The sequence below is a fragment of the Lynx canadensis genome, chromosome E1 (genome assembly GCF_007474595.2).
Source record: "Lynx canadensis isolate LIC74 chromosome E1, mLynCan4.pri.v2, whole genome shotgun sequence".
Taxonomy (NCBI): Eukaryota; Metazoa; Chordata; class Mammalia; order Carnivora; family Felidae; genus Lynx; species Lynx canadensis.
Genome location: NC_044316.2, coordinates 11,543,584 through 11,563,847, shown reverse-complemented (window position 1 = coordinate 11,563,847; position 20,264 = coordinate 11,543,584). Strand labels below are relative to the sequence as shown.

General features: G+C 48.4%; 1 protein-coding gene across 1 annotated transcript; it reads left to right on the top strand.

Annotated features, from left to right (window-relative positions):
• Positions 1-4,988: 4,988 nt before the first annotated feature.
• Positions 4,989-19,730, top strand: MED9 (mediator complex subunit 9). Its single transcript, XM_030294661.1, has 2 exons — positions 4,989-5,300; positions 17,778-19,730. The coding sequence occupies exons 1-2, from the start codon at positions 5,074-5,076 to the stop codon at positions 17,992-17,994; spliced, it is 444 nt and encodes a 147-aa protein (XP_030150521.1). The 5' UTR covers positions 4,989-5,073; the 3' UTR covers positions 17,995-19,730.
• Positions 19,731-20,264: the final 534 nt, after the last annotated feature.

Here is a 20,264-nt window from a genome sequence, read left to right as displayed (position 1 = left end):
AGTTGCCCGCTGCATAATAATTTGTAACATTTTGGGGGGGGGGGAGGGGCAGAGGGAGAGGGAGAGAGAATATCAAGCAGGCTCCGGCGTCAGTGTGGAGCACGAGGCAGGGCTCGATCCCATGACCCCGGTATCATGACCTGAGTCTAAATCAAGAGTCGGATGCTCATCTAACTGAGCCACCCAGGCTACCTGACATAATCATTTTTCATTATAATTTTGCAACCAGGGTTAGTAACCAAGAAGCAAAAGACTTACAGTAAATCCAATGAGGGAAACAAAGTAACTTCTAGGGGTGGGGGGGGGGGGGGGGGAACGCAAAAAGGAAAGAAGGGTAAGAAAAACCAGACAGGCCATCATGAGAAAAAGAGCATTAAAAAATAAAAAAAAAAAAGGATTAACAGAACAGGTTAACGTTGAGGCTGTGGGGAAGCAGCTGGCAGATAGGAAAAAAACAACCACCACCACCTTGGCTAACTAACAATTAGAAAATGACTTAATAAAGAGATTGGAAAGAATATAGTATCAGAATAATAATGACTATTTTAGAAAAAAACCTAGTTCTGAGAACGGATTGTCTCTCATTTTTATTTTTTTAATTTTTTTAACGTTTATTTATTTTTGAGAGGGGGGGGCTGAGCGGGGGAGGGGCAGAGAGAGAGGGAGACAGAATCTGAAGCAGGTTCCAGGCTCCAAGCTGTCAGCACAGAGCCCGATGTAGGGCTCGAACTCACGAACCGCGAGATCATGACCTGAGTCCAAGTCGGACGCTCCACCGACTGAGCCACCCGGGCGCTCCTCCTCTCCTTTTTATTGTATCAAGGCTGGGGGAAGTCTGATGGAAAATAAGAAACAGAAGGAATGAGGACTAAACTGAGTCTGAAAGAAATATGGTCGGATTCGTGTGCTGAAATGCCCGAAGGTGATGGCTTCCAAGAAATGAAACCACTAACATAAATGATTTGAGAAATTGGGCATAACAGAGTGTCTTAGAGGAGAGAATGGCTGGAAGGAATACAAAGAAAAGAATGAAATCTAGTTCAGAGAGAGAAGGCAGGCCATCTGCAGCATTGACCGAGGAAGAGGCTTTTGTCTGACGTTTAAGCAGTGAATCGTGGCTCGAGGCAGCCACTTCCTGGTATATGTTGCACTGCATTTGGCCTCAACAATGACTGCTGCCTTTTTTTTTTTTTTAAACTCACAAAATCAAAGTATCATGGAGCTTTTCCAACCTGCCTGAGGCTCTAGGCAATGAGAGAAAAGGATGAATCATGTGTAAGAATACGGCTTTGATGAAAAAGCCTTCAATCATCCGATGACATGATCGATGTAACAATCCCCATGATGTCCGTCTGACTGAGAAATGACTATTTTTGGACCTCACGTAGAAGAAATGTATCATAAGAACATTCATGGGTATTTGTGGCGTAGGTCCACTTAGAGCATCTCGAAGTTCCATTCTTAGATGCAGCCCGGTTTTTGTATCTGTTCTTGTGGTAACATTCGTTTTATAAGAAATCATTATAAGGGGCTTTTTTTTCTGAAAAAGCAACAGCAGCAGTAGTAGCCAAAACTTAATAGTGCTTACCGTACATATGCCACTTCACACAGGTCTTCACATCCATTAACTCCCGTAACCCTTACAGTAGCCCTAATAGATTGGTGCTGTTATGATTCCATTTTGCAGATAAGGAAACTGAGGCACAAGGCGGTGAAATGACTTGTGCAAGGTCACAGGGCCAGATCGAAGCAGAGCCGAGATTCTTCTGTACCAAACTCCCACGTGACTGCTCCCACACTTGGCAACTATTCATACTTTTCCTATTTGCTTCAAGTCTTCTAATAATACATAAAAGAAATATAACGCTATACAGGAAGTTGCTGTGACATGCCTATCCCCCGTCTCATGAACGTGAGGCATAGCCTTTAGCCCCTTTTAAAACACTTTTTTTTTTTACTGATGTGTCTTGTATCTACAGACAATATGTAGTATTCATTTTTCATGTTTCAAACACAGTAATATGTTTCAAAAACAGTAATATGCTGTATTTCCTTTATGCAACTGCTGTTTTCCTCTATTATGATTACGAGCTATGTTGACACAGATTGATCTCTTAGACGGCACCACCCAGTTCTGTAGCCACTGGCTGCATTTGGAAATGAGCAGTTGAAATGTGGCTGTTCAAATTGAGACGTACTTTAAATACAAAATACATAGTGGAATTCAAAGCCAGTATGAAAAACAGTTAAGTACCTCTACTCATTTAACACTGATTACATGTTTAAATAATATTATGGACATCTTGAGTTAAATAAAATATATTACTGGTATTAATTTCGCCTGTTTTTGTTTGGTTTGGTTTTTTGGGGGGTTTTTTATAATGCGGCCACTAGAAAATCGAAAACAGCATATGCGGCTTGCATTTACGGTTTGTGTTCTATTCGCATTGGGGAGCTTTGATCTACCTCATTCCTCCCAGTTGCCATCAGCCTGGGTTTTGCTCATTGGTGAAGGAGCAAGCCCCACATCTGAATAATAAGAACGAATATTTACTGTTCACAGACACTTTTCTAAGTAACTTGTATGTAATAGCCCACTGAATCCTCCTGGGAGGATATGGGGCCGCACACAGGGCAGTCCTTCAGCTCTCCGAAGTCACACAGGCTGTGCTGGGCCTGGAGGCAAGGCAGGCTGGCTCCATAGCCCTGAACTTGTAACTACCAACTTGACTGGGAAGGCTCTTTGAGCAACAGTGTAAATCTTCCCAAGGAAGCAATGACCCAACAGCTGAACTTGGCGATGTCTCTAACAACATACAGTCCTTACGTATCAGGGAGCATCTGCCTTTTCGGACTCCGGGCAGAGCAGTTACGAACAGACTCACTTTTCAGCTTTAATGAAGCCGGCACAAGCAGATTGTTCTGACATCTGCTTGCAATGTTATGAAGTCAGCTTTACTCTTGGCCACTAATTATATTAACTATTTTTAGGGCGAACTGTCAATGCACCCTACGTGTTTATGCTTCCTACGTTTTCAATTTGTTTTCTGTAGCCATATCTATTTATACTTGAAGTGGTTTTTCGTTTTCTGGTTTTTTTAAAAGAGATGTCCTCATTATGCTGCCAATGATAAAGTTGAGACTTGTGATTAAGTTACAAAACACACCGCGAGGGGAAAGATGATGTGCGATTGCCATGGGTTTGTTATCGATGAATATCAGATTGCTTTTTGAATTCTGAATAAAAACTTCACTTCAACCTTTTGAATCATAAAGTTACAGAACCAGTAGAGACCCAAGGTCTCCTAGCTGTTGGTGAAGACCATAGATTTGGTGTCAGGCCAGCTGTGTGACCCTGGGGCCAGTATCTTAACCATCATAAGCCTTGGTTTCCTCATCTAAGAAATGAAGATACTAACATCTGCCTCCTGGAGCTTTTCTGTGGATTAACTGGGATAACAATCGTGACTCTTCCTTGTACCTATTTTTATTCCACAGTGGTTGTGGTAATTACTATTATTATTACCCCATCATTATTTCCCCCAGATGGCTCCAAGCCATTTCCCCAGATGCCTCTTCAAGCACACCTGGTCTGATCCCAACAAGCCCTTCTCCTCCACTCTCTACCAGAACTCTTAAAACTCCTCCCTGACGTGGAGAGGTCCATGGGTAGCAAGAAGAAAACCGCGCAGACCCTCCCTCCCCTTGCTTTTCCTCCGGGGTGCTCTGGGCAATTCTTGCCACAGAAAGCTCTACGAAGGCCCATCACTAAAGAGCCTCTGTAGCACACTCTCTAACTTCGTACTTCCTTCTACACTCTGGCTTCCCTGGGATCCACCTCCGTAAACCTCTCCTGGTGCATCTGAAAACCATCGATGCATCTGAAAAGCGTCGATGCTTTTCTTGGGAATAGCCACCTTGCTCTTAAGTGCTATGGCTCATCTTGCTACCTGAACGTGGGCCTGCTTGCCTCTCTTTAAGACCCTTGATGGTAGACTGAGGAAGGTTGGGGTTTTCCTAGCTCATGACCTCTCCCACTCCCTAGCTAAGCTTAGGATGGGTGTCCCATTGCCCAGAAATTTATTATACAGCTCCCATATCATACTTGTTTTGTGAAGTGTAATTACAAAACCACCAGGGGTCCCCTCCCTTTGGCTTAGGATTCTAGAGGCAAACCAGACCTTTGGAAGTCAGCCATGGATCTGAAGTCAGAAAGCAGTTCTCTGCCATGACCTCGAACTAAGATTTTACAGATAAAGAAACTGAGACCTAGGGGCTTAAGGAACTGGCCCACAGGTATGGAGAATACCTGACCACTGACTTTCCTCTAGGATATATTTACTCCCGGCATTAGTCAATCCCCTTCTGCCTTGTATCGAAGTCAGGACGGCCTTCCCCACCCCCTGCCCACACATTTAACATTGCATCCGTCATCTAGAAGATGCATATTAAACGTTAGATTATTAGTTCCTCCCCATCTAGCCACGCGGAGCTTTTAGAGACATACACGACCTGACCTGCTCGGTCAGGGTTTGCTGCCTCTCCCCCTGGAGGCACGCGCGTGGTGTAGGAGCTGTAGGTTCTTCATCGCTAGGTTGTGTTAAGTGTGCTTCACACACTTAACAGGTACTGGGTAAGTTGTTTACTCTGCGTGTGGTTCCAGACGGTTCTTTGGGAGGCTTTCTGGAGGGCTGGCCACGTGGAGCCTTACGTATCTCAGTCTTCCTTTTTTAGCTACTTTTGGACTCTCCTCGTCATGGGAATAGGAATAAGATGTTATTTCTGAAATAAATCTATTTCTGACTACTTAATAATTTAGCTGCTCCGTTTTACAATCAAATCCAAGCCAACCCAGACCCGTCAAACGCCCATTGCCTCATAACAGCAGCCCCACCCCCCGCCCCATTGTCCCGCCCGCGCTGTCGCCCCGCCCACGCCCTAGTGCGCACGCGCACAATCCTCTTCCAAGTCCCTCTCCCCGCCCCGCGGGCTCCTGGTGGTGACGTCTGGAATCCGCGACGCTTTGGTGAGCTGACCGCCGGGGTCCTGCTGACCGGCGGCGTCCCGAGCGCCATGGCCTCTGCTGGGGTGGCCGCCGGGCGGCAGGCCGAGGATGCGTTACCGCCGCCGGCCGAGCCGCCGCTGCCCGAGACGAAGCCGCTGCCGCCTTCGCAGCCGCCGCCTCCGGTCGCCGCGCCTCAGCCACAGCAGTCGCCGGCGCCGAGGCCTCAGTCACCTGCCGGCGTGAAGGAGGAGGAGAATTACTCCTTTTTACCTTTGGTTCACAACATCATCAAATGGTAAGAGCCCAAGAGAGGACCAGCCACGACACGCCCCTCCCCCTCCCCGCTTCTCGTCACCTGTTTCAGAGCTTCAGAGGCCTAGGTGCTCTCGGGTACACCCCCATTTTACCGACGGGGAAACAGACCCGGGGGAAGAGGCCTTTCCCAAGGCCACACCTAGTCGCACCGTGAGCTCAGCAAACGGTTGAGCCCCGAGAGCTGCCAGACCTCGTGACGGCCAGGCGCTATTCCTAAAAATGACGCCAGTGTAGGGACTGAATGCACAGGCTCTGCAGTCACTACTCAAGTTTGCATCCCAGCGATCTGGAGCAGGTCAGGCTTCTCTGAGCCTCCGTTTTGTCACCCGATGTGGGTCATCTTCGCTGTGTGGCACACTGCTAAGTGCTGTGGGGTGTACGCCGTAAAAAGGGCCCACTTTCCACCCCCACACTGCTCACCAGTCTGAACGGAAAAAAAGACCTGAATGGGAATGACCCATAATTCAAAGAGATTGGAGGGTCGATGATAGGAATCGTTAAAAGAAACACAGATACAAGTTGCCCTGGAGTGCGGTGTTCTTACAGAGTGCCAAAGATGGTGATGTATCATTCTGTTGGCCAGGCTTCAGGTCAGCCCGTTTTCAAACTGACCCTGTAAAGGGGAAAAAAAAAAAAAAAAAAAAAGTACAACCAAAAGTCTTCTCGATCCCCATGTTTGCCTAAATTATTTTTGCTGTCATGTTACTAAATCGACATGGCACTAGCGGTCAGGGACGCTAACAACTTATTCAGCCATTAAAAAACCAAAATAAGGTAAATTAAAACAGAGTTTTACTGTTACAGTAACATTCAGGTGAACATTAACGTGCTCTTGGATGTTTTGCTGAAATGGAATTGCTCCCCACGATAATGAAAGTCCAGTGTGTCAACGGCCCAGCTTCTTTTGAGTTTAGCCAGACTAGATTCACTTGCTGTGGAATGACTTCATGCTTTTCCACCACTTTTCGAACAACTGCAAAGCCTTTGTTCTCACATTAGACCCTGCCTTCGTTTGGCTTCACTTGGCGTGAGCGTATTATTGATAGGGTAAGGCAGACTCTGTTCTGTTCTCATTAGCCTGCGGTCCTCAAGTGGCACTTCCTGGCAGCAGTGACATATGGCAAAGAAACACAAATGCAGACCCCAAATCCCAGGGCAGTTCTGGATTATAAATGGCTTATCCAAACTCACCCAAATATATTGGTTTTAAGAAAAATGAAAACACAAGATGTATACAGTCACAGAGACAGTTCCTGGGCCCCTGAGAGTATATTCTTGCACCCCAGTAGAGCAGTTGGGTTGGGCTGGCCTTAAACACGGAGCAGTAAGGTACACACTAGAAAGAACACGGGCTTTGAAGTCAAGTAGTCTGGGATTCAAATCCACACACTGATGTTTGCTTGCTTTGTAATCTTTGTACATATGTAACCTTTCCAGGCCTTAGTTCATCTCTCTAATACCTGAATAATAAGAATGGACCTCAGGGCGCCTGAGTGGCATGGTCGGTTAATCCTCCAACTTCGGCTCAGGTCATGATCTCCTGGTTCGTGGGTTCAGGTCCCGCATTGGCCTCTGTGCTGACAGCTCAGAGCCTGGAGCCTGCTTCGGATTCTGTGCCTCCCTCTCTCTCTGCCCCTCCTCTGCTTGTTCTCTCTGTCTCTCTCTCTCAAAAATAAATAAACATTTAAAAAATTAAGAAAAAAAAAGAATGGACTTCAAACAGTGGGTTCAGATTACAGTTTTATAGTATTCGAGCTAGGTGATCTTAGCTTCTCTGAGTCTCTTCTCTTGTGAAATGGGATAACATACTTAAATCCTGAGATCGTTGTGAAGTATACTCAAGAGCAGTGTTCTTTGAAAGATGGTGAGCTGATCACATGTGTTTATCTCTGTACCCTCTGAAAGGACAGTGAAGAGTGTTTAATGAAACCAAAAAGAACAGGAGAGGAGGCAGTTATCACAAAATAGACGGCCAATGGCACATCCATCCATCAGCCCCAAGAAGCATCCATAAGCAGCTGCCTTTGACCATGGCTTCCCCCGCTGAATCTCAGGAGTTGGCAGTTCCAGGGCCCTCTTGGAAACAGAGGTGAAGTAGAACTATGAACAGGAGGATTACCTAAAGTCTGTTTAAGAGTCAGATCCCATAGTTCTCTTCCCCGCTCCAAGCAAACAGGTGACTACCCTTCTTCCATCTTGGCAGACAAAGGGTTACTCTCTCCCAAGATTTATTTTTAAGGATAAGCCAGAGCATCTCTGGACTGGGGAACACCAAGCACATGGCAGGAGTTGGAGAAAGGGAGCCAATCCTGAAAAGAGGGATTAAGAGAAAGTTCACAAACTGAATTCTGAGACCCAGCCCTAGCTTTCTTTCCTGACCTGGCTTCGAGACTGGCAGCCAAAGAGACAGAGATCCCTCCTCTGGAGTGTCTGATCAGCCCCAAAGAAAAGACATTGGGGGCTTCTCAAGAAAGAACTTAGTTCATTTTAAGAAACTAAAAGAAGTATCACTCTTTTTTTTTTTTTTTAAGTTTATTTATTTATTTTGAAAGAGATAGGGAGAATGAGCAGGGGACCCGACGTGGGGCTCGAACTCACGAACTGCGAGATCATGACCTGAGCTGATGTCGGATGCTTTACCGACTGAGCCACCCAGGTGCCCCAAGAAGTATCACTCTTACTAAGAGCTTGTACTGAGCCTTTTAGTGTTTTACTTTTTTAAAAAAATATTCTCCGTTATTTATTCATACCCTGCTTTTTACTAGCAATATAAAATATTTATGTTTTCTATTCGCATTCAGCTTCCCCCTCCCCATCTGATGCAAGTCAAAATCAACACTTTATCATAGGATCATGCCTTTTTCTTCTTTCATTTAGTATAGTGAAAGCAGTGCACTATGCACATAATCCAAATAGTATTTTACTCTTAACTTTATGACTGGGCAGCCAAGGTCACCAAGCATGTGAAGAAAAGCCCTAGCAAAAGATAGGACAAAACAGAAGAGCGAAAATCCACTCGGAGGAAAATGACTCAGAGAGAAGGAAAGATGCCTTCGCCGTGAAAAAAAAGCTAGGATGTGATGTTACAATACGTATTGGCGTGTATTTGGGTCTTTAGGCTGATGAGGAAAGGAGACAGACTGTGGTAGGGTCGGTGAAGGCAGAGGAGGCCTTGGGAAGCCTGGAGGAGTCGGAAGTCTTGTTGGGATGGATGCTAGTGGGGAGTCCTAAATTATGAAAGGGAGGAGGAAGAGCGGGGGCAAGGACGTGATGCGTCGGCGGCGGCGGCCTGGTAGGGGTGGGACTGGGGCGGAAGCGCAAGCCAAGGGAGGGAGAACTGGAGGGCTGGGAAGAGCCAGCGCGCCCAGGACCACATGTCCCCCACCCGCACGGTCGTTCTGTCCTCTGGGGAATGGGGAGCTAGCGAGGACTTCCGGCCATGGAGTCAGATTAGTGCTCGAGATGGAGGTGGCTTCTCTGCCTGGAAGCCAGTGAGGACGCCATCCTGGCAGGCCTGGCCGGAGGCGGTGAGGGCCAGGACCCGCTCGGTCATGCAGGCCCTTGATCTCTTCCTCCCCTGTAGCTTCCCCAGGGGCCCTTTTATTACGTGTTTACTCCTTGGCCAGGTGAGGAAGAAAGACGCTGCCGTGAGCTTAGGCCTTCTCTTCTCATAAAGAATTCAGAGTACTGCACCCTCAGGTACACAAAAGTCACAGTTGCAAACTCAGAATCGTGTGAAGCGGAGTTCCCTCACCAGTCGTAACTTCTACTAATTGTGAGTATCCTGGCAGGAACTGTATATGCGTGTCTTTTAAAAAATTTCTGGAGGGGCGCCTGGGTGGCGCAGTCGGTTAAGCGTCCGACTTCAGCCAGGTCACGATCTCGCGGTCCGGGAGTTCGAGCCCCGCGTCGGGCTCTGGGCTGATGGCTCAGAGCCTGGAACCTGTTTCCGATTCTGTGTCTCCCTCTCTCTCTGCCCCTCCCCCGTTCATGCTCTGTCTCTCTCTCTATCCCAAAAATAAATAAATGTTGAAAAAAAAATTAAAAAAAAAAAATTTCTGGAAACTGAGATCATACCGTACTGTTTGTTTTGCACTTGTTAGTCCGTTTTGGACACCTTTCCATTCTCACACACGAAGGCCTTCCCCAGTAAGGTGGCTGCACCACCAGTTACGTAGCCAGTGTTCTGTTCACGGACACTCGCGGGTTTTCCTGGTTATTGCCGTTGCCGGCCACCCCGGGAAGCACCCTTGTATTTGAGAACGTTTATGAGGAGGCGAACCCTCAGCGGTGGAATTGCCGGAATGGAGGGAACAGGCGTTTTTCATTTTTCATTTTCACTCACAGCCATCGCTAAGTGAAGAGGGCGACATCCCCTTAGCCGTTTCTCCACATCACAATCCTGTAGACTGGACTCCTTCGATTAACCCAAAATGGCCCAGAAATCTACCATCCAGAGAGCTTTTTTTTTTTAAATTAACAGTTGTTGGGGCACCTGTGTGGCTCAGTCGGTTAAGCATCTGACTTCGGCTCAGGTCATGATTTTGCGGTTCATGAGTTCAAGCCCCACGTCGGGCTCTGTGCTGACAGCTCAGAGCCTGGAGCTTACTTTGGATTCTGCGTCTCCTTCCCTCTCTCTCTGCCCCTCTCCCATTCGGTCTCTCTCTCTCTCTCTCTCTCTCTTGAAACTAAATAAATGTTAAAACAAAAAAAATTAAAAAAAAAAAAAACCCGCTACAGTTGTAGTGGCACCTAGGTGGCTCAGTCGGCTCTTGATTTCGGCTTAGGTCATGATCTCACGGTTCGCAAGTGAGGCCCCCGAGTCAGGCTCTGCGAGGACACCATGGAGCCTGCTTGGGATTTGCTCTCTCTCTCTCTCTCTCTGTCTCCCTGTCTTTGCCCCTCCCCCAGTCATGTGCACACTTGCACACTCTCTTTCTCTCAAAACAAATAAACTTTAAAAAAATACATAAGGATTACCGTTGTAAAAAAAATTAAAACTTTCAGTTGTAGATAGATTCAAAGAGCAACCCACAGATACAAAATGACAACTGGGACTGTCCCTCCCCTCCTCCACCTCCCTCCCGGGTCCCTGAACTGTACCGCCCTCCATTTCATGACCATGCCGTCCTCTCTGTCAACAGTTCCCTCCCCAAGGACACTCCGTGGTCTCCGGCTTTTTGCTGTTGCACTCAGAGCTGCACTGACCCTCTTTGTAAATGCCATCTTGTAAACTCTTGAGAGTCTCTAGAGTAAATTTCTAGCACAGGGATATGTGAATTTAAAATTTGGATCACAACTAGCAAATTCAGAAAGAATGTGCCAGTGTGCGCTTTACCAGCAGTGTATTTGTGTCTTTCCCCCCATATCCCTGCCCTCCCCATTCAGCTTTTTCACTGGGGCTGATCTGATAGGTCAGAGAGGATATGTCGTATTGATCTGTGTCTTGCTTTATCACATAAGCATCTTTTCATATGCAACTTGTTATGTCATTTGTATCCCCCCCCCCCGCCCCCCCGCAAACTGCCCACTTCCTATTAGGTCGTGCCTCTTTTAATGCGCTCTTTGTACAGCGGGGAAGGTATGCCTTTGTCTGTCAAGTGTATTGTAAATATTTTCCCCAAGTTGTTCCTCTTCTTTTGCCTTTGTTCCTGGTTTTCATTTGTTTGTTTTTGTCATTTGGAACCATATCATTTTCTGTGGGCAGATTTGGTAAGCCTTACCTTTATGGCTTCTGAATTTTGGTCCTTACTAGAAAGGCCTTCCCACTCTGATAAGACGATAAATATTGATCCCCTTTTCCTAGGACTTTTATGGTTTCATTTTTTCCTTTCAGTTCTGTGACGCTTCTGGAATTTATTTTGATGGAAAGAAGGGGGCCCTGCTTTTTCATCTTCCCACTTCTCTGACTGAATATTCATTGTTTTCTCTGCTTGAGTCGCCGCCTTTTTCGTGCACTGAATCCCCATATGTTTTCTGTTCTACTTCTGGACATTCTGTTCTCCAGCACCAAACTGTTTTACTTCTTAAATCTTCGTGGCACATTTAATGATCTCTCCAGGCTGCTTCTTCCCTCTTTCCTTTCTTGGCAACATTTACCCGTAGCACCTTGACCTTTCCTGGCCTGCTTCCTGTAGCTGGTCTGAGATGCTAGGAAATGCTGAAATGCTGAGATTTGGTTAGTGGAACATTTAGGCTGGAATCTGTCCCTTTACCTCCAAGTCTGTTGATAACACTCATGGTCCAGGTCTTCCAACCTCATTTTTGGATCTTACAGTCACTTCTTAAATTTTATTTTAATGTTTATTATTTGTTTTTTGAGAGAGAGAGAGAGACAGAGCACGATCAGGGGAGGAGCAGACAGAGAGGGAGACACTGAATCCGAAGCAGGCTCCAGGCTCTGAGCCGCCAGCAAAGAGCCCGACGCGGGGCTCGAACTCACAAACTGTGAGACCATGAGCTGGACACTTAACCAGCTGAGAGCCTCCCAGGCGCCCCATGGATCTTATTTAGTTTCTTCTTAATTAGAAACTGCCTTTATCTCTCCTGTCTCTAATTCATCCTGTACATGTTATCAGTTTAATTTCTCTCTGCTCACCGGTCTCTAGGGCTCCCTCCTCTTCCCATACTGTCCTTCCCAGCTGGTATCACTCCATTCAGGGCTCTGTGCGGACCTTCTTCAGAGGCTTGCCTGGATCACGCAGCAGAGAGCCCAGAGCCCCAGAGCGAGTCGCTGTGATCCTAGTGCCTCTGTGTGCGTGGAGTCATCCAGCCCTGTGCACGCTCCAGGCCCTCTGCAGCCGTGCCCTCCTGCCCTGTCTCTGCCCAGGGAAATGCCACATATGCTTATGGATCTGCTCAGAGGCCACCTCCCACACTGGAGGGCAGGTGCGGGGAGGGGGAGGGGTGGGGAGCACTCCTACTTCTTGTCTTCCTGGCTGGGATGCACCTCCCTGGCGCCGGAGAGAGGCTCCACAGATTTGCAGCCCTCCTGCTGTCTGCCCCGTGGTTGAATGAATAATTAAAACTACACATTTGTGTTAATTTTAAAGAATGAGGAAAGGGGAAAGAGAAATGTCAGTTTTATGCCGGTAAGAAATGTTAGCACTCCCAACTCTTTGAGACCTTTCCTGTCATGTATAGAAATCACATTGTGGAAGTACATGTAGAACAAAGGAGGAATAAAATGAGGCTCGTTGGACCAGGGAAAGTTCATTGCTTTTCCCCCTCAAACTTGCCAGATCTAATCTAAGTCTGGAACCAAGTGTCCCGGCCTAGGAATTCTGAATTGCAATTGTCAATACCTTGCCTTGATGGCTGTGGCTCACCTAGTACAAGTATTCTATCAATGTGGGTACTTAAACAATTTTTCAAGTTGAATTTTTTAGTTCCTTAAAGTGTTCTAGGCTGCTGGGTAGGTAAAGGGGAACCATCTGTGACAGTGCAGAAGTAGTTTAAGTGACGAGAACAGAGCGTCGTCCTTTACCTCTCAAGCTGGGGCCATATCGCTGAAAACAAGTCCCTTTGTTGTCGAGGCAGGTCAGCAAGACCTCAGAGCCCAGGCGAGACCACTTTCGTGGATACGGGATGTTACTGAGCTGCTTCTTCTGATGCAAGGTCTATTTTCATCTGGCCGGCCCTCCCTGCCAGCTGAGGCCTGTCCTCCGGTTGAACAGGAAGCAGCCCTCACATCAGTGGAGAAGGCTGTGAAAGGACCCCACCGGCTCCATTGGGTTAGTCTGTGCTCATGTGACTGGAGCCCTCTGTGCCCTTCATTTCTCCTTCAGGCAAATCCCAGTGAAAAGGGGGAGCACCCAGACAGGGAATATTTACAGCCCGTTTGGAAGAATTATTTCTGGGCCAGCTTACAAGCCTGTTGCCTCCTCTGCCACTTCATCTCTGTTCATCCAGCATAATTTAGGGAGCACCTGCCTGGAACGCAGGCTCTGCGAAGGCAGGCACACAGGTCAGCAGTGACCTGGTGCGGCAGGACAGGTGCCGCGGGGAGCATTTACACAGAGTCTGGGGACGAGTGGGAAGTTGGGCCTGGAAGGGCCACAGGCTGCTTGTAGCTGGCCCTGAGTGGCCCCCTTCAAGTGCAGACTTGCCCGGGAGGTGTTGTCTTGGAATTTTTGAGCTCAGACTTGGATTCTGGAGAGGTGGGTGGGGCAGAGGGTTTCAGGAGGAGAGGACCCAGGTCTGGAAGGGTCTAGAAATTGGTGCCAGTGAGAGGAGGAGGCAGGGGTAAGGAGGAGGAGTGGGCAGGACTAGAGGCTGGGTGCACATCAAGCACATGGAATTGGGGCATGTGGACGCACGTGTGGGGCACAGCGTTCCAGCTCAGCGCCCTCCATCTGAAATGCGGCGTACCGAGGAGGCTGGGGGTCCACTTTGGACATTTGCAGATGCTCCCAGACTCCAGGGAGAAAATGTGCAGGAACCGTTGGCACAAGGGTCCTGAAATTCAGGAAGGAGGGCATGCTGGGAGTTGTTGGCATCTGAAGAGGTCGAAGTGGATGAACACGTTCTGGGCTATTCTGTAGAGCAGTGTTTTTTTTCAAGTTTCTTTTAGCAGCAGAGCCTTTTGTTGCCTCTTCCTAAAGGGAACATTTTTCACATGTAATCCTGTGGGCAGATAAAAGCAAGGGTAGGAGGTTCAGAGCCCCTCTTGGGCGCTGGCAGAACTGAAGCAGGGAAAATACCAACGGCTGCTGGCTGTGTAACAGCGTCGTTGAGGGTGTGAGGGACAAGCGTCGTGTCCACGGTCACAGTACAGTGTTTTTGGAGGGCATTTTGGCAGTCTGTCAAAAATGGTAATGCACACAACCTTCAACCTAGAAATTCACTTCTGAGAAATCATCTTATCAAAATACGTGCACAAGTACTTACAGATATAGGTACAGAAGGTCCGTTGCCATTCTGATTGCAAGTGGTAAGTTACAAACATCCAAATTCCCATCAATAGCCAAATAATTTAGCTGCATAATTGTACATGTGGTAACATGCAAAGACATCCAAGGTGCAACTTAAGTGAAAAAAGCAAGAACGGTAACATTTTTGTCAAAGCAAGTAACAAAAAAGTCTGTATGTTTTGAAGCGGGTCCGGAGCAGTACGTATCCCATGTTAACAGAGGTTATCTCCGGAACATGGATTAGAGGGACCTTCCTTTTCTAAGCCTTGGAGTCTGTTTTTCTTAACTGGTTTTCCCTCAAGCACCTATTAAGTAAAAACAACAGCCTCCCCCTCCCCCGCCACCAGCACCACCACTGGTTTAGAAAGACTCCAGTCTCTGAAGCAGCGTGAAAGGAGGAGAGGGTGAGAAGGACTGGTCCCAGGGTGGGTCAGCTATAGGACAGTGGGGGCGTGACACTGGGGGGTCACAGACATTCTGAGGAGGAAGAAATGGGAAGGGGTCATGCTACCACCTGGTCTCAAGTTTGGGAGGAGGTTGGCTTCAGTGACGGCTGGGTTCCCTTTGCTTCTAAGTTACCAGTGGACACACTTGCCCAGCTGATGCCAGATGGCGTCTTCAAGTCCCAAAGCACCCGTACTAAAACCTGAAGCTGCGCTGCGCTCAGCACCATTCTTAGGCCACCTTTCAAAGCCTGTGATGTTTGCCCCGAGGCTGGTGACACACATACAGAATGTCTGTGTGCACATGATGCCGAGTATCGCCCAGGGTGTGCTCAAAAGATGGAGAAGAAGTGGCCTGTCCATCAACCCACAGCAGTAGTATTTTTGTCCACCTTTTCAAAACTCCTGCAAGCAGGACCAAAGTTCCCTAACCTGGCCCTTACTTGCACAATTTTCGTGCTTCTCGGCCTGGCCTAGTCTCCTTGTTTTTTTGCTTTTTGTTCCCCACCACCCCCACCCCCCCTTCTAAAGTTGGCTGATGACTAACATTGAACACAAAGGCAGGCCCACTTGGAGCCTTCTGCCTTTATTCACTCAATATTTGGGCCTCTTTTCTTTTGGTGCGAGTATTTCACGGTCATCCTGGCCTAGCAGGTTCTCGCTTGGTTCGAGCCAGTTCCTGAATAGAGTGTTTTCCTCGCTCCAGGAGCTCTGGGTTATTTACCTTCACCAACTAGGGCAGGCTGAGAAGCTGGCAGCAGGGGCCTTTGCTGTAGGCTCCGTGCCCCCCTTTCCCCATAGCTTCCCTCCAGGCAAGCTTTTATGGGGCTCCTTTACCGAAAGTTCACCGGGTAAAGGATATGGGCAACCCTGGAGATTCAGGGGTTTTCAGAAGCGAGCATCCTAAGCCTGGCCCACTTTTTCTTTCAGAATGAAATCTTCTTTGGGGGCCAGGTTATGTTTTGCTTCCAGACCTGAACTGTCATTGCTTCTGTACAAATTCTCATTTTATGTATTTTCATTTGTTTGCTTTTACTGGGTCCTTTCAGACTCATGATGTCCATCAGTTTTCTTAAAACTGTATTTTTTTTTAATTTCAAAACTCCCTTGGGACTTACATTCGTAACAATGTGTTAACACATATGCCACCCAAGTATAATGATTTCAGAGATCCAGATGGATTCCATGCAGAGTGGTAGATTTGAGCTGAGATCTAAAATGATTAAAATAAAAGATGCCCCCCCCCCTTTGCTTCTTTCTAAATGATTTACAATTCTCGTGAATACCAATTACTCCTCCCTAGAAACTGGGATAAGGTGTACCATTAACTGTATATATTTTTTTAATTTTTTTTAACGTTTTATTTATTTTTGAGACAGAGAGAGACACAGCATGAGCGGGGGAGGGGCAGAGAGAGAGGGAGACACAGAATCGGAAGCAGGCTCCAGGCTCTGAGCCATCAGCCCAGAGCCCGACGCGGGGCTCGAACTCGGGTTAACTGTATATTTAAAGCGAGGGCATCAGGGGCGCCTGGGTGGCGCAGTCGGTTAAGCGTCCGACTTCAGCCAGATCACGATCTCGCGGTCCGTGAGTTCGAGCCCCGCGTCGGGCTCTGGGCTGATGGCTCGGAGCCTGGAGCCTGTTTCCGATTCTGTGTCTCCCTCTCTCTCTGCCCCTCCCCCGTTCATGCTCTGTCTCTCTCCGTCCCAAAAAATAAATAAAAACGTTGAAAAAAAAATTAAAAAAAAATAAAAATAAAGCGAGGGCATCAAATGACAAGAAATGTTTGGCTGGTTAACAGCCCCTAGAATGAGCGATTCTCTATCTCTTGCCTCTGATTTAGAGCTATTGGGAAATAGTGAACAGGGCCCTCTCATTTGCTGGGTGTGAGCGTACCCAGTGGATCACCAGGGAAGATGGATATTCTGTCTGCGTAAGCAGAGACATGATGAATAATAAACATGAATTAGCACCATCTGGGTTGAAATTTCCCATCAGGGATGGACGCTTATTAAAAAAAATAAATGATCATTGACAGTTTTCTCCCTCCTACGCCTCAAAGGGTGACTTTTAGCACAGCTTACCGAGTTGGCTTTTAGTTTCAGTCCCAACTGTTTATTTGCAAAAGCTCATCCACTCGCTCACTTTTAAAAAATGTACAGGAGCAACCGACAGGCTGTTTCTTTGATTTTAGGTTGAAGGTTTTGTTCCTGTTGTTAATTTAGTAGTGACAAGGGGAGCCCGGATCTCTGGGCAGCTGACAATAGCTAGCTGGAAGATGAAGCGAATGATCCTGTCTTTAAAATGAGCTTGACCCGAAGGCAAGGAATTTACATGACTGGTAGGAGAAGCTTGGTACCTGCTGAAAAATTTCCAATAGCTTGTAACTAATTTAAAATGTATGAATAGCTCCGTGGAAATGGGTGCTTATGTTAACAGGTTCAAGCATCAAAACATCAGCTAAAATTAGCTCTTGCTAGCTGATAAGGTTTCCTGATTGGCCTGGAAATGTCTCAAATTCGAAGAAATGTCGTATTTCAGCAAGTTTTGCTTGCCATTTCTCCCCGGTGTTGGTAATGATGTGTGCTGTGCATTCATTCTTGCAACAAATGTTACATGAGTGCCTACAGCGCCCGGGGGCTGGGGATACAGCTCTGAACAAGGCAGACACAGTCCCTGCCCTCGGAGCTAATGCAGTGTCAGCGTCTAATTTTGCGGGCGCGTCGAGAGGAGCTGCGATGGCAGTGCTAGGTGTGGGGGTGCCTTTAGTGAGCAGCTGTCACCAAAACGGTAAAAGAAAGCCGTGAGACAATGAATATTGTTTTGAAAGACTACAGGGTGGCTTCCTCCCTCCTCCCCCCCCACCCCCCCTACCCCCCGCCCCGAAATAGTTTGTTTCCTTTTACATTTGAGCCGGTTGTGAGCCCAGCACCTGGTCCCTGTCCTGTGGGGGTGCACAGCCTAGTGAGGGGACATAGAAAACAAGGCATTCTAAAAGATGACATAGGAAGACCGCGAGTTCTGTGGGGTACAGGGGAGGGAAGCCAGGCGTTGCCACAGTCTGAGCCATGAATGCTAACGACCTCCCTCTGCTCCCTGCAGTATGGACAAGGACAGCCCCGACATCCACCAGGACCTGAACGCCCTCAAAACCAAGTTCCAGGAGATGCGGAAGGTCATCAGCACCATGCCCGGCATCCACCTGAGTCCCGAGCAGCAGCAGCAGCAGCTGCACAGCCTCCGAGAGCAAGTCAGGACCAAGAACGAACTTCTGCAGAAGTACAAGAGCCTCTGCATGTTTGAGATCCCCAAGGAGTAGATGAGGCTGGCTTCCAGGAATGCCCGAGAAAGAAGGGGGAGAGCACATGGCCTTACCGTGTTCCCGGCCACCACCCCCCCTCCGGAGCATAGCTCTTTCGGACTCCAGCTGTGAACTCTGTAACGGAGAGGCGGGGGCTGGTGTGGCTGCTGCCGTAGCTGAACTTGGCATTGACTAGTGTGAGGAGCCAGCGTGCGAGCTTGGCTTTGTCGGGGCCTCCTTGTAGAGTATATATCCATATGTCTAGATGCATAATAACTCGAGTGCCTGCTGGTGGAAGGAAGACGGTTCCCGGAGGCTGGGGAGTGGGTAGAGGGTTCTGCCCCTGCCTCCGGGGAGGGCCCATCTGCCGTGTATTCGGGCTCTGCGGGCACATCTGTAGCACGCAGTGGGGAAAGAGGCCGCTCCTCTTTGCTTCCTCCCTCCCTCTTCTCCCACCCCTGGGTATGCTCAGTGTGTACCAGGTACACATTGTTCTGTTCACAGCAGTGTCATGAAACATTTGCATAGAATTCACTGGACAAATGGGGGCTACGCTCAGACGGCACGGGTTTAAAACGGTAAAAGAAAGCCGTGAGGCAGTGAATACTGTTTTGAAAGACTACAGGTGGTTTCCTCCCTCCTCCCGCCCCCCGGAATAGTTTGTTCCCTTTTATGTTTGAGCCGGTGAATGTAACTGTGTCTTTGGGGGGCGTCAACCCAGAGCCCTGGGCAGCCCCCGTCTCCAGGTTCTCTGCCACCTACGTGTTCTTGTTACTTGTAGGTCTTGCTCCCTTCGTCTCCGTCCCCTTCAGTTGTTTCTTGCTCAAGAAGGACCAGCCCACTTCAGACCCCACAGTGCTGCCCACGGGGCCGGAGGGTAGTGTTGTTTCTGCACAGGCTCACACAGGTTCCCAGGTGAGCGGGCCTTGCCTCTTCCAGCGTTTCAGATTCCTGTGGTCCCAGTTTAAAAACTCAGTTTCCCCTCTGGCCTGGTCACTGAAGAGTCAGCCACCAACATTCGCTGCACCGCAGACAGAGGCGATCGTGACGTGCTCTTTGCTCGGAGAATTGCAGCTCTGAGTGACAGCTCTGATCACCCCTCAGCCAGGTGTGAGGGTATGGTTCTGGATCGTTCTGAAGGCGCGGGGATAGCCTACACCCGGAAGGTCTACAGCCCAGTTCTGGTTCATAAATGTTGATAACACCCCTCATTTCTGCCAGATGGGACCCTTATTTCTGCACTCTTCCCTTGACTCAAAGATGAGGGGAGAAGTAACTACGTATTGGTTAGATCTAGAAATGGGCACATAAGCTGTGCTGACCAAGTCAGGGGCTTAACAGATGCCTGCCAACTGACCTCTTTGGCAGGAATATTGGTTGAAGATGTTTTTAGCAGGGGCCCCATTTGTGTTGACCTGCGGACCTGTGAAGGGGGGTATCCGGTTTCAGTGGCCTCGGGCAGAAGAACAGGCTCTGAATTGAGGTGGGTAGTGGTCACCTCTTAGACCAGTTCCCCCGGAGACTGTTATTTAACTGAATCAGTTATTTTCGCAAAATCTCAGAGCAGCGTATGGGCCAGTTTTAAGGCTCTGACCAAATACGAAGCACACGGAACTACAAGACCCCAGGGGCCTTTCTGCAAGGCTGAAACAGACCAGGGCTCTCCCTGGGGGCAGAGACAGAGCCTTTCCTGTATTTCAGGGTTTTGACTTACGGCGTTTTTCAAGAGTATAATTAAAAGAACTTGTACTCTTGCTCTCAGGACATCTTGGTTTCTGTACTGAGAAATTCATTATAGGACACCTGTCTTGGATAGTTGAGAGGGAAGATGTTCATTTTGCTTCGAGGAGAGAGAACAAACTGTGAGAACCTCCACTCTGCACCCCCTCCCCCTCGGCATGTACACGCCAAAACCAGTGTAAAAACAATTACTTCCCTACGGAGCTGCGTCTGGCCCCGAGGACGGACGCAGCTGGCCTGGTGGGTCATCCCTCCCGCCTGGGACTGGCCCCTGGGCCCGGAGGGGAGTCCAGTCGTGGCAGGGAACAGCCCTCACCAGGGCAGGGCTGAAACCGCTCCCTGGGACAGTACTGAATGCCCTTCCCAGGGCCGAGCACCTCTCGAGACCACCGATGATTTGCATTACTGGGTGGCAGCACTTGTGCTAAGTACTCTGCAAACACCTCACTTACTCCTCATGGCAACCCCACGCAGAGGGTGTTCTCTGTAATTCGGGGGGCGACGAATTTGGGGCTTGGCAGGTGTCCCTTGCCCCGAACTTGAAGGTA